Source organism: Onychomys torridus, chromosome 20 (genome assembly GCF_903995425.1).
Source record: "Onychomys torridus chromosome 20, mOncTor1.1, whole genome shotgun sequence".
In the NCBI taxonomy this organism is placed as follows: domain Eukaryota; kingdom Metazoa; phylum Chordata; class Mammalia; order Rodentia; family Cricetidae; genus Onychomys; species Onychomys torridus.
In genome coordinates this window covers 45,782,831-45,796,491 of record NC_050462.1, presented here as the reverse complement: position 1 = coordinate 45,796,491, position 13,661 = coordinate 45,782,831, and the positions used below count along the sequence as shown (strand labels likewise).

Below are 13,661 nucleotides of genomic sequence, written 5' to 3'. Positions count from 1 at the left end.
AACTGGCCAGGTGGTTGTTAAAGTCCTGGATGATAGAGTCCAGGTGCTTTTACATTCTAGTTAGTGAAGCCTGACGCTCACGTCCCCCTGACTTATACTTCGGGCTTGTGCCGGGGAGGGTGTTGGAGCTTAGCTCACACAGACCTAGGGGCCCAAGAGGCGGAGTGAGGTCTTGAGTGCCCTGCCTCTCCCTAGCTGCTGGTGTCTACTCGGGGAGACAATGAGAAGGTCCAGCGGGAGCTAAACCACCTGCAGTCAGAGAACGATGCCGCCAAGGAGGAGGTGAAGGAAGTTCTTCAGGCTCTGGAGGAGCTGGCTGTCAACTACGACCAGAAGTCCCAGGAGGTGGAGGAGAAGAGCCAGCAGAACCAGCTGCTGGTGGACGAGCTGTCCCAGAAGGTGGTGAGTGGCCGGCGATGGCCCGAGGGGGCCCTGGCCTCGGAACACCTCTGCTTCCTGCCGTGGCTGTGTGGTGCTGCACCTGCACTGATGTTCAGTGTGTTGAGATGCCCTCCCCTGCCCTGCCCCTGCCATTTGCCCCTTCTCTCTTCCAGAGGCTTCTGCAGGGTCAGTATTCTCTCCATAGAGGCCCCCAGAGTCTTACATGATATGAGAGGCTCTACTCAAGCTGGGAAGGGGAGCAGGAGGATGGCAATGGTAATGACCTTAGGGGCTGTCTCTAGGCCACCATGCTGTCCCTGGAGTCTGAACTACAGCGGCTCCAGGAGGTCAGTGGACACCAGCGAAAACGCATCGCTGAGGTACTGAATGGGCTGATGAAGGACCTGAGTGAGTTTAGTGTCATCGTGGGCAACGGTGAGATTAAGCTGGTAAGTGGGGAGAGACGGCAGTGGTGTTCAGGGCACTCTTGCTCTGGGCACGGGAGAGAGAGGCATGGTGGGACAGTCCATCCTTCTGGGGTACTGAGAAGGGCAGGCCAAAGAGCCAGGAAACATCCCTTCCAAGAGCCAGATGTGCTATCACACCTCTGTAATCCCAGCATCTGGAAGATCAAGGCAGAGAAAACAAGAGTTCTAGGCCGGCCTGGACAAGCAAGATCAGTTTTGTTTTGTTTTGTTTTTTAAGTTAACAAAAAAGGGGGGGCGTGCCTCAGATTAGACACAGAAAGGCAGAGATTTGTAGGAACAACTGAGGAGACAGATTCTTAAGGGTTCACATACAGGAGAGAGAGAGAGAGAGAGAGAGAGAGAGAGAGAGAGAGAGAGAGAGAGAGAGAGATTCCTGTGGCAAGATCTAGAGGTGACACGGGGTAGGAATGATATCTGTGCATAAGAAAATGACCTATTGGAGGCTGAGCGGTGGTGGCGCACACCTTTAATCCCGACACTCAGGAGGCAGAGGCAGGCAGATCTCAGAGTTTGAGACCAGCCTGGTGTACAGAGTGAGTGCCAGGACGGCCAGGGCTACACAGAGAAACCTTGTCTTGAAAAACAATCAAAACCCAAAACAAAACAAAAAAGAAAAAGAAGAAGAAGAAAAGAAAAAAGACGACCTATTGGGGTTATCAGGCAGAGCTAGTTTATCTACCAAAGGAACTCCAGCGGGTAGGGTGTGCAGCTATAACCCCAAGTCCTCAGGAGGCGGGGACAGAAAATGCACTCAAACCCAGGGGTTTGGGACTAGCACGGGCAATGTAGCAAACAAAAGAAGACCCGTTGATGTTTAAGGGGAAGACTATCAGAACCCAGTATCTGAATATCCGCAGAGGCTTTGAGGTGAGCTGTTAGTGGATAGGAGCGTGTCTTGCAGGGCTACAATTGCTGTGACGAAATACCAAAAGCAACTGGGGGGGGACAGGGACTATTCGGCTGACATACTCCAAGTCACAGTCCGCTGAGGGAAGCCAAGACAGGAACCTGGAGACCATGGAGGGGAGCTGCTTACTGGCTTGCTCAGCCTCCTTTCTTATAGAACCCAGGACCACCGGCCCAGGGATGGCATCACCCACCATGGGCTGGTCCCTCTTCCATCAATCACTAATTAAGAAAATGCCCACAGCCGGATCTTATGGAGGCATTTTCTCAAAGTTCCCTCCTCTCAGATGACTCTAGTTTGTGTTAAGTTGACTGAAAACTAACCAGTACAAGCTGCCAAAAGGTGCTCAGGAATTTCCGGCTTCCTTGAGTACCGTCGAAGGGGTGTGATTCAGGAGGAGGGTGACGGATGTAGGTACACGCCGTCTACCTCAGAGAAGCAGCTCTCCCTCCTCTGCCCACCCTCAGCCAGTGGAGATCAGCGGGGCCATCGAAGAGGAGTTCACTGTGGCCCGACTCTACATCAGCAAGATCAAATCGGAGGTCAAGTCTGTGGTTAAGCGGTGTCGGCAGCTGGAGAACCTCCAGGTGGAATGTCATCGCAAGATGGAGGTGACTGGGAGGGAGCTGTCGTCCTGTCAACTGCTCATCTCACAGGTGAGTGTCTGAGGAGGAGACCCAAGTGTGAGAAAGGCTAGTCTGTGGATATAGAAAATCTCCTGGCCGGGTGGTGGCGGCACAAGCCGGGTGGATCTCTGAGAGTTCAAGGCCAGCCTGGTTGACAGAGCGAGTTCCCAGGACAGACAGAGCTACACAGAGAAACCTTGTCTGGAAAAACCAAAAGTCAGGCTGGAGAGATGGCTCAGAGGTTAAGAGCACTGGCTGCTCTTCCAGAGGTCCTGAGTTCAATTCCCAGCAACCACATGGTGGCTCACAACCATCTGTAATGAGATCTGGTGCCCCCTTCTGGTGGGCAGGCTGAACACTCACTGTATACATAATAAATAAATCTTTAACAAACAACCAAACAAACCAAAAGTCAAAACAAAACAAAAACTTCCCAACACCCACCCTGATGTCAGTGTCTTGGGTCAATAAAGATCAAGGGCTGAAGAACCAGGGTGATCACAGGGAGGATCCAGGCCAAAGACCTGAAGCTCAGGGAGTACTGTCCTCAGACCCGACTGTCTGAAGGAAGAGTCTCCATAGGAGTGGCTCCTGGCCTGTGTCCTCATGGAAAGTTCAGCAGGAGGGAATGGCATGGGAGGCAGCTGCAGTTTATAGTGCTATATCCTGGTGCCCTTGTCTCCTTTATGCCGTGGACCTTCCTTTACCAGCATGAGGCCAAGATCCGTTCGCTCACGGAATACATGCAGAGTGTGGAGCTGAAGAAGAGGCATCTGGAAGAATCCTATGATTCCCTTAGCGATGAACTGGCCAAGCTTCAGGCGCAGGGTGAGGCTTTCTTAGGTCTATCCCAGCCACCCTTGGATCTGAGGTCCCAGACGGGACTGGATAGGAGAGTCACACACATCAGAAGAAAGGACCCGATGGCCTCTGGCTTAGCATCGGCTTGAGTCCTGAGGGTCAGCTCATAGGCTACTTAACACGTAGCCTGGCTTTTGCATGTAGCTCATTTTTCACGAACCACAGACCCTCTGTTGTTCTCCATCCCTGAGGAATCACATGGGACTGTCCCAGCCCAGAACACCCTAGGCACTCATCCCCTGTGGCCTGGAGCTCTGGGATCATGGAAGCTGTCTTCCTCTCTTTTGCTTAGAAACTGTGCACGAAGTGGCTCTGAAAGACAAGGAGCCAGACACACAGGATGCAGAGGAGGTGAAGGTGAATTGGGAAGCTGTGTGATGTGCTTGGCAGGGTGGGGCAGGAGCTGGGCTGCCTGTCGGCCTGGGAACTGGCTCTGAGCGTAGGGTTGGGTTGTTTGCAGAAGGCTCTGGAGCTACAGATGGAGAGTCACCGTGAGGCCCATCACCGGCAGCTGGCCCGACTCCGGGATGAGATCAATGAGAAGCAGAGGACCATCGATGAGCTTAAAGAGTAAGGGTCCTAGAGAGGGGTGTCACCTCCGTCCTTGAGTCTCACGGTGGCCACTCCAGTGATCCTTCTGGATCTTTGATGTCCAAGGTCATTTCCTCAACCAGGACACACGTTGAAGCCCAACTTCAAGAGGCACGGGAAGGGTCTGGAGAGATGGCTCAGTGGTTGAGAGCACTGGTTGCTCTTCTAGAAGTCCCAGGTTCTATTGCCAGCACCCACATGGTGGCTGCAACAGCCATGTGTAACTCCAGTCCCAGGGGGATCCAACACCCTCTTCTGGACTCCTCAGGCACCAGGCACACATGTGGTGCAAAGACATACAGGCAGACAAAACACTCGTGCACATAAAATAATAATAATAATAATAATAATAGAGAAAAAAAGACAAGAAGTTAGAATTAGTCCTGTCCTTGGGATTTTTATAATTGGAGTACTCGGGGTCCCATGCTGTCATGAAAAGGGTAGTGGGGTTTATCCCTGATACCTGAGAGCAGATACATCAGGTCTCACCGGAACACCCTCTTAAGAGGGCTCCTATGTGGGGGGCGGGGCTGCCTCTTCCCGTTCAGTGTCCCTTCACCTCTCCGGTGTCCCCCCCCCATCCCCAGCCTGAACCAGAAGCTGCAGCTGGAGCTGGAGAAGCTTCAGGCTGATTACGAGAGGCTGAAGAACGAAGAGCATGTGAAGAGCGCCAAACTCCAGGAGCTGACGTGAGTGACGCTCGTCACTGGCGGCTGGGAACTGGGATGCAGGTCGCCGTGCCAGAAGCTAGCAAGAAGGGGTAGCAGGGAGAGCAAGGAAAGGAGACCAGCGGAAATGACTACCAGGCTGGGCATGGTGGCGCACGCCTTTAACCCCAGCACTCCCGAGGTGGAGGCAGGGGATCTCTGAGTTCGAGGCCAGCCTGGGCTACAGAGCTAGTTACAGGACAGTCAGGGATACGCCCAGGGCTTAAACACACAGTTCGATTTGCCTGATGTTTTCGGCACTTCTCAGATATTCTATTTTTTGGGGAAGGAGGGGAGTGCGTGTTTCGAGACAGTGTTTCTCCGCATAGCAGCACTGGCCGACCTGGAACTCGCTCTGTAGACCAGGCTGGCCTCGAACTCACAGAGATCTGCCTGGCTCTGCCTCCCGAGTGCTGGGACTACAGGCGTGCGCCACCACCGCCCGGCTGAAAAGCAGATTTTTAAGCAGTGTAGATGGTATGGTTTCAGGAAGCTTTGTATGTGGCTATGCATAAAGAAGAGTTGGCAAGGATGGCCTCCTGTAAGTAAATAATAGAATCGTGGCCTCTCATCAAATTTCCTGAGCTCGCTTTTAAGGATTCCTTTCTGATTACTGCATTGCAAATATGACTAATTTATATAACACATACTGGTGAAGATAAAGGAATGGTAGGGGAGGGTGCATCCTGAGGGGTCTGTCTTTCTCATCCGTCTCTCCCCTTATTTCTCTCGCCACAGATTTCTCTACGAGCGACATGAGCAGTCCAAGCAGGACCTCAAAGGGCTGGAGGAGACTGTTGTGAGTGGTTTCCACCTGTGCCACATAACAGAGTAGGGGGCGGTGCCCCACCCTCCTCAGTTCTCAGGGTGCGGCTGTCCATCCGAGATGCCAAGCCCCCTTGACTATTCAGGCTGAAGGTTCCAGTGACCGTGGAGGGGCAAGGCAGACCCGGCATCCAGCCGCCCCCAATTCTGAATGATTCTTCGCAGGCCCGGGAACTCCAGACCCTCCACAACCTTCGCAAGCTGTTCGTTCAAGACGTCACGACTCGAGTCAAGAAAGTGAGTGCTGTCCTCTCGTCTCGCCAGCCCCCTTCTCCTCCTGGGGGGGGGGTTTCCTCCAGCCTGTTGTCCCTGTGGGGTTGGTGTGGCCTTGGGACGACCGTGTCTCTCTTCCCTCCCATCTAATCAGAGTGCAGAAATGGAGCCCGAGGACAGTGGGGGGATCCACTCCCAGAAGCAGAAGATCTCCTTTCTTGAGAACAACCTGGAGCAGCTTACTAAAGTTCACAAACAGGTGAGCGCTGGAGAGAACCCGAGGCCAGGCCCCTGCGGTACCTAAATCCCCAAAGGATCCTCGGATTCGGGAAGAGTTAGTTGCATGTGGTCCTTAGCTTTCTCTTCTATCTTATGAATTCCCTTCTTGGTACCCCATCTGGATCCACGTGCACACTGATCTTTGCTCTGTACCTGGCCTCCCTTCTTAAAAGTGTCAGCCTATCTTTGCTTAAAGTAGAAGTCCCCAGCCCTACCTCAGAGGAGGAGGTTGAAATGTATGGGAATTGTGGAGACACTGGAGCTGTAACCACAGAGGAGCTGTGAGGTTGCTCAGTAGCAGAGCTGGTCTAGCCTGCACAAGGCCCTGGGGGGCAATCTCTAGTACTACAGTGGGGTTGGGGTATAATAGTACCAGACTTTAGGTAGTATATAAGAAAAACAAGGGAATTGGGCTTTTTCTTAGCAAAAATCTCCACTTGCCTACCTGGGGCAGGTAGGCGGGACATTAAATGATGTTCTACCCATGAGCGACCCAGGCCCTAGTTGGACAGTCAGAACCCTGCACTGTTACTGCCTCTCTGCCCCCTCTTGCTGCTGCTGCACCATAGTGGAAGACTGGGTTTCTAAGGTATGGGCTGCGCAGGTGAAAGGGCAGCCCAGAGGACTAGGGACAGGAAAGGTTTGGTGTGTCCACTGCAGAAGTGTCCTCGTCCACGCCAAGGAGCCAACACGCTCCACAATCTGGCTCTTCAATTGATTCATAAAATAAGCCCCTCCCTCATAAAATAAGCCCCTCCCTCATAAAATAAGCCCCTCCCACCCAAGCCCACCTTTAGATTCCGTCTAGACTCATTCTCCCTGGCCAAGCTCAACTTTTCCTCCCAACCTGATGCTTGTGTGCATCCTTCTGAAAACTTAACCACACCCGACTTGGTCATAGCCTGCTGGGTTTGTGTTCTTTGGGTCTGCTGAGGGCTTAACTATATCTTTCCTTCCTTCTCTCACTATGAAATGGTCTATAATATCTTCACCAAAAAGTTGAGTAACAGCTAGGAAATTAAAAAAAAAAAAACAAAGGCAGGCCGGGGAGGGGGGGGTAGCCTAGTTGAATGTATTTGTAGAGTTTGCACAAAGCCCAACCCCAGTACATATCAAACTAGGGCCAGGCACGGCGGCACATGCCTGTGATCCCAGCATTTGAGAAGCTAGAGTTTGAGGGCAGCCAAGGCTAGATAGTGAGTTCTGGGCCAGCCTGGGCTACATAGTGTGGCACTGTCTTTTCATCCTCCCTCCCTCCTTCCCTTCCTCCTCCTCCTCCTCCTCCTCCTCCTCCTCCTCCTCCTCCTCCTCCTCTTTCTTCTTCTTCTTCTTCTTCTTCTTCTTCTTCTTCTTCTTCTTCTTCTTCTTCTCTCTCTCTCTCTCTCTCTCTCTCTCTCTCTCTCTCTTTTTGTTTTTTCGAGACAGGGTTTCCCTCTGTAGCTTTGAAGCCTGTCCTGGAACTCACTCTGTAGCCCAGGCTGGCCTCCAACTCACAGAGATCCGCCTGGCTCTGCCTCCCGAGTGCTGGGATTAAAGGCGTGTGCCACCACCACTCTGGCATCTCTTCTCTCTCTCTTTCCCTCCCTCCCTCCCTTTCTACTTGCCCCCCTTCCCTTCCTCAAAGCCCTCTGCTTCTGCTCTAAGTCCCACACGCCAAACATGGCTCCCCTAAAGGACAGACAGGATAAGCATGATGTCCTTCCCAGCAGACACAAATCTACGAAGGAAATAGGGCTGTTGAAAACTCACAGCGAGATCTGATGATCCCTAAATGTCTGAAGCGGAAGAGAGGCTCCAGCTTTGTCTCTTTCCCCACTGTGTACTCTGCTATGCTGATCAGCCTGCCTGCCCGCCCCCCCCTGACCCCCCAAGACCTTGAACCTTAGCAGTCTCAAGTACCCCAGTCCTTGTGTGGACCCTGCAAAAAGATCCGCGGGCCTTTTCTGGCTCTGGAGCGGTGGCTACCCCACTCTGGTTTAATCTAAGCGGGGTTGGGAGGATGCCCGGGAGGTCCTTGGACCGGAAGGTAATGAGCACAAATGTTTGTACGATCCAATCGCAAACATTTTCTTTCCTTCCTGGGAGGCTCTGTGTGTGGCTGTGAGGGGTCCTGGGTTCCAGCTTCTGCTTTGCACTGCACTGCACTGCACACACGGCACTTCTCAGCCGTATCCACCCTCTGACTGTCAGGTACCCTCCTTGCATGCTCACACAGCCGTCTCATCCCCACCGGGGCCCTGGAGCTGCTGGTGGGGCGCAGGCTGTGACGACCGTGGAGGGAGTGTCCAGGTGGATGGAACCTGAGACTGGGCTGTAGAGGAGGTTTTGCTGCTTAGGAAATGATGGAGGGAGCCGGAAAAAACTGGATAGAACTGCATCTTACCTAGAAGGGAAGGGAAGGTCTCTCCAGGAAATGCCATGATCCTAATTTTCCTTTATTCTCTTTACTCCCAACCCGCCTCGCTCCACCGGCTGACTCTATTTTGGGTCACTGGCTTTTCTTTCTGCGGCTTCTGTTTGGCGCGCTCCACAGCTGGTACGTGACAATGCAGATCTGCGTTGTGAGCTTCCTAAATTGGAAAAACGACTTAGGGCTACGGCTGAGAGAGTTAAGGCCCTGGAGGGCGCACTGAAGGAGGCCAAGGAGGGCGCCATGAAGGACAAGCGCCGGTACCAGCAGGAGGTGGACCGGATCAAGGAGGCTGTGCGGTATAAGAGCTCCGGCAAGCGGGGCCATTCTGCCCAGATTGGTGAGTGGATGCCAGTAGGTGAGAAGCTGCACCAAATCCAGCCAGGTCCTCAGTGCCAGACAGCTCCGATGCTTGCTTCTGGCCCTAGCCCTTCCACCGAAGGATGATGAGGTCATTTTGCAGGGGGACCTTAGGGACCAGGGGAAACTCAGGTAACCAATAGCTTGCTCAGATCTGTTTCTTCTCTTTCTTAGCTAAGCCTGTGAGACCTGGCCACTACCCGGCCTCCTCACCCACCAACCCCTACGGTACCCGGAGCCCAGAGTGCATCAGTTACACCAACAACCTCTTCCAGAACTACCAGAACCTGCACCTGCAGGCTGCACCTAGCTCCACCTCAGATATGTAGTGAGTGACCGTGGGTGCAGTGAGGCCATCTGGGCCCTAGAAGGCATAGGGTGGTGTCGGCTCTTGGCTTATTTAATTTTTCTTCCCTAAGTCACTAGGCTTCTAACCCTTTTCTTGGCTTTCTGCATGTGATTGGGAGATTACCGGTGTCTCTCCCAGGGATGGACAGGATGAGGGGCTGGGAGGATGGGCATGGCAGTCCTCAGAATGGTTGGAACAGAGGCTGTGTCTCTATTCTCTTCCTCTCAGCTTTGCTAACTCCTGTGCCAGCAATGGAGCCACAGCTGGCGGCCCCTTAGCTTCCTACCAGAAGGCCAACATGGACAATGGTAAGCGGCAAAGCCTGCGGGGTCCCCGGGGCAAACTGAGAGGTGTTTTAGCAGACACTAACAGAACCTTTCTCCACGCCAGGGCATCCAATGAAACGATAATGTCAGGGGTGGAGTCACTGGCAGAGCACTTAGTGTGGTTGCTGCCCTACATCCAAACCCTGGTTCAGGGTAGGGAAGGTGGGAGAGGACAGGGATACATCCACATGGGCCCACTGACTGAGCCTTAGCCTTAGGTAGATGCCCAGCCTAAATCAGGCTGTCCTGGAATTCCTCAGTAGATCAGGCTGTCCTGGAACCTCAGAGATCCACCAGCAGCCTCTGAATGCTGGGGTCAAAAGTGTGCGCCACCACCTCCGGTCCCGCTGGCACAGCTTTGGGTAGCTGAGGATAGAGCGCCCGGGTTCACCCGTGTCTTAGAGGCGTTAGGGTGGGAAGGGTGTGTGACATTTGCTCCTCACACCAGCTTTTCTAACCAAGTGCTCTCAATCGTGGTCTCTTTAGGAAATGTCACAGACATCAACGACAACAGGTATCCAGACACCACTAACCTGGGGTTCTCTTGGTGGGACTGGGAAAAGTGACTAACTTTTCTCCACTTGGACTAAACCAGAGCCTTTGTGGGGAGGGAGGAGCCAATGAGGCTCACTGTGAGCACTTCATGTCATGTCATGTGCCCCCCCATCTAAGCCCCTCCCCTTTCAAGTTAGGATACCTGGGGGAGAATGCCGTGGGAATTTGATGTTTTCTCTTCTGCTTTTGGGGACTTTCTGACCTTGGGCAAGGCTGTAGTTTTCCGAGAAGCATCTTCCCTGCCCTGCCCTTTCTTATCTCACAGGCATGCTATCAGAACAGCGGCAGGCATGGAGCTGACTGTCCTATGTCTCTTCCTCCAGGAGTGACCTGCCATGCGGCTATGAGGCTGAGGACCAGGCCAAGCTTTTCCCCCTCCACCAAGAGACAGCAGCCAGCTAACTCCCATGCCTGGCTACGTATCTGCACTTTCAGGTAGCTGCAGGCCACTTCCCTGTCTGGCCCTGGCCTCTTCTCCTGTTTCTTTTCTCTTCATCTTATTGTGAGTGTGTGTGTGTGTGTGCGTGCGTGCGTGTATGTGTGTGTCTGTGTCTGTGTCTGTGTGTGTGTGTGTATGTGTGTATGTGTGTGTGTGTGAGAGAGAGAGAGAGAGAGAGAGAGAGATACACGCACATGCACAGGCCGGAGGTTGGCATGTGTGTCTTCACATCACACTGCACCTTATCTTTTGAGACAAGGTCTCTCTCTGAAACTGGAACTTGGTGTTTTGGCTGGCTGGCTGCCCAGTCCCCCATCTGCTTGTTTCTGTCTTCCAGTGCTGGGGATCTGAACATAGCTCTCGTGCCTGTGCAAAGCACTTTATGAATGAGCTACCTCCCCAGCCCCACTACCCCTTTATTTTTTCTTAAACTATCTCAAAACCTTTCAACTCCTGCTTAACTGGGTATGGTGGCACATATCTATAATCCCAGCATTCGGACAGAGGCAGGAGGATCATGAGTTCAAAGGAATTCTGGGTTAGTGAGACCCTGTATCAAAAACAAACAAAAACATTTACTAAGATCCCCAAATCACGCATCATCTCATGCTGTCCCTGTGGAGGCGCTCCAGCCCTGGCCTCCCATGCACCCTGATGCTGGGGGCCTTTGGTGCAGGTGGTAACTACAATACTGATTTCCACCACTAAGGGTCACTGTCACACCAACAGCTACTGCCCACAGGTCACAGACCTTAGGTAACTGGAGAGCTAGGGAGAGCATCCTGTCCCGCCTCTGTAAAATGATCATAGATATGTGGAGCTGTTTTGGGCCAAGATGCCTCATGTAAAGGTGATGATCTCTGCCTTACTCTTGTGTACTATTCCCAGATCTGCATATGCTACCAAAGATGATGCTGTCTGACTCTTGGTCCCTCTAGCTAGTGACAACAGTCCTCTCTGTACCGTGCACTGGAAATGAAAACAGGCTGCCTCCCATCTCCAACTCCTCCAGCCTCCACACCTTCCTCTTGCCAAGTCCTTTGCAGTGGCAGGAGACCCCCTACCTTCCCCCCCCCACACACACACTTCCCCCTCCTTGTTCCTGGTGTCACGGTTGCTTTAGACCCCAGATGGACAGTGGCACCTATTTGGTTGTCCATGTTAGATCCATGGCTGACTAGGATCAAGAGAAAATAGCCAGTCTCTCGCTGGGCCGCACTAGGCCGAACCCCTCCCAGGCACCCCCACCCCACCCCAGAGTGGTCTAGGCATGAGAAAGAGAACTGGAAAGGGGGGCGAGGATGCTGGGAGGAAGTGGGGTGGAGAAACTGGGGTTGGGCTGGCTGGGAGTGGGGGATGGGGTTGGTTTGTTGGTGTTCAGGGAACAGAACTGTAAGCCTATGCCCTCTGTTCCTGCACAGAGCCTGGGCTCCGGCTGGCTCCTCATGCCTTCTCTCTCTTTCTTCCCCAGTTTCTAAGAGGGACTGAGGCCTCTTCTCTCAGCATGCTGCAAAACCTGTGGTCTCTGATACTAGCTCCCTCTCCAGCCCGTGCTGTTGGACTGTCGATGTCTCCTCCTACTCCATATCTTTGTACTCTGTATCTATACATGAGAAGCTGCTGCTGCGTCTTCCTCTCTCTGTCGTCCTCTCTGAATATCTGGTGATGTAGTTAGCGGTTTTTATGCATAGCCTCCTCTCCTCGTTCGGTGTTAGGGAGGAGGGGAATGTCTTCTTCTTTCTTCCATATACTCATTTCTTACACGGAGTGATGTTAGACACTGAGTAGAGGTCACAAGATGATAAAGGAAAAATAGGAGCTAGGAGCCTCGATCCTTCTTGCTCACAAATACACGTGGACATGCACACATACCCAGACAGTGTACATACAAAGCCTTAAGCAGAAGAATGTCTTAGCATCTACGAAAAGAGAGAAACAGATCCCCCCTCTTTACACAGAGCACAGAGGAGGACCCAGTGGAAGAGTTGGTAGATCATCCATGCCCCCATACGCCCTTCACCTGAGTCAGGAGACTGCGGGCGCTTCCTTCCTTCCTATGGAGTCTGCCTCGTGCTCCCTTCCAGGGCATGGATGGTTCAAGGGACTAGTTCCCTTTCTGCCCCGAGCCTCTTTTGATATTTTCTACTTCAGCTATCACAACTAGAACTTAGGGTTGATATAAAAAAAAAAAATTCTGAAAAGTTGAGAAGGCAGACCTCTGAGAAACGGCTGCTCATCTGTCCGTGCCGATAGTTCTAAGCAGGCGGAGTCAGAACGGTGGGTTCCCTGGGGCTGGGGGTCGCTGTGACTTTCTGTCGGTGGAAGCTCTGAGCTCACTCTTTCTTCCTTCTGGCCTGCCCACGTTTCCCACCTCTGATTCTGGTCTGGGGGCTTCCAGTACATTTATTGGCATAATAGCTGTTTCTCAATGCCTCTCCTTCCAGCTGGAGTCTGGCTTTTCCCAGGTATACGTTCTTCCTGTATAGACTAGACTTCCTTCTGGAGTCTCTGTCTAGTAACAAGTACACTTTGAAGACAGAGCAGGAGGTGCATCGCAGTGGTAGACAGCTTCCCCAACACTTGAAAAAGCCCTGGTTTCATCCCCGGCACCTCAAAAGCCAAAGCTGGGGATGGTGGCTCACATTTGTGAACGCTGCTGCTCTCAGGAAGCTGAGGTAGGAAAATGGCTAAATTTGAGGCTAGCCTGGACTACAGTCAGTTCCAGGATAGCTTCAGGTGTGGTGAGAAACCCTGTCTCAAAACAAAGGAAAAAAAGACAGGGACTGGTCAGGTTTTTTTCCAGAGCTGATGGAAGCAGAGGGCTTGAACCTAGTACTCTCCCCACAGCCGTTCTCTGCCCAGGTCCCCTCCTCGCCAACGTCAAGGGGACATGGTTTGAGTTCAGATGGCCCTTTCCTCCCATCTGCTAAGGTGATTTTTCCAGATAACTGCAGGAATGAGGGTCAAGAAATACAGCCGAGCATCCAGATACCCAGCTTACCTGGCTGGGGTGGGAGACCAGCAGGGCAGCCCGTCTCCCAGCTTCTAGGACTAGAAGAAAATGGTGTGGTGACAGCTGGTAAACACGGGCTGGAGCGGCTGTGACGCCTTCAGGAGAAAGGTTCTGCTTTTTACCTGTGAAGGAATGATAGAGACACAAACAAAATCAGAGTGGTCTGCGAGAAAGCCAAAGCAGCCATTCTCAAACACTTTTGAAAATGAATCTTATGTAGGAAGACATAAGAAGTAACACAGGGTTTGATGGTGGCTCAGTGGCGTGTGCTTCCTGTGACACTTAGTGTGGCAGGGCGAAGGGTCTCATGTATCTCTGGAGCCGCAAAAAA

The 13,661-nt window shown here is 52.6% G+C and overlaps 1 protein-coding gene across 2 annotated transcripts in view; it reads left to right on the top strand.

Annotated features, from left to right (window-relative positions):
- Positions 1-12,654, top strand: part of Kif5a (kinesin family member 5A) — a 37,283-nt gene extending 24,629 nt beyond the window's left edge. The window contains exons 14-29 of one of the 2 annotated variants that reach the window (XM_036169578.1): positions 196-402; positions 684-830; positions 2,244-2,432; positions 3,113-3,230; positions 3,556-3,620; positions 3,724-3,833; positions 4,442-4,543; positions 5,300-5,360; positions 5,552-5,623; positions 5,754-5,858; positions 8,412-8,628; positions 8,823-8,976; positions 9,226-9,305; positions 9,810-9,837; positions 10,202-10,313; positions 11,789-12,654. In XM_036169578.1, coding sequence (XP_036025471.1) covers positions 196-402; positions 684-830; positions 2,244-2,432; positions 3,113-3,230; positions 3,556-3,620; positions 3,724-3,833; positions 4,442-4,543; positions 5,300-5,360; positions 5,552-5,623; positions 5,754-5,858; positions 8,412-8,628; positions 8,823-8,976; positions 9,226-9,305; positions 9,810-9,837; positions 10,202-10,280 — 1,734 coding nt within the window. In that variant the 3' untranslated portion in view covers positions 10,281-10,313; positions 11,789-12,654. The remainder of the gene's footprint in view (positions 1-195; positions 403-683; positions 831-2,243; positions 2,433-3,112; positions 3,231-3,555; positions 3,621-3,723; positions 3,834-4,441; positions 4,544-5,299; positions 5,361-5,551; positions 5,624-5,753; positions 5,859-8,411; positions 8,629-8,822; positions 8,977-9,225; positions 9,306-9,809; positions 9,838-10,201; positions 10,314-11,788) is intronic. The other variant, XM_036169579.1, reaches the window with a different exon arrangement.
- The last annotated feature ends 1,007 nt before the right edge of the window (positions 12,655-13,661 follow it).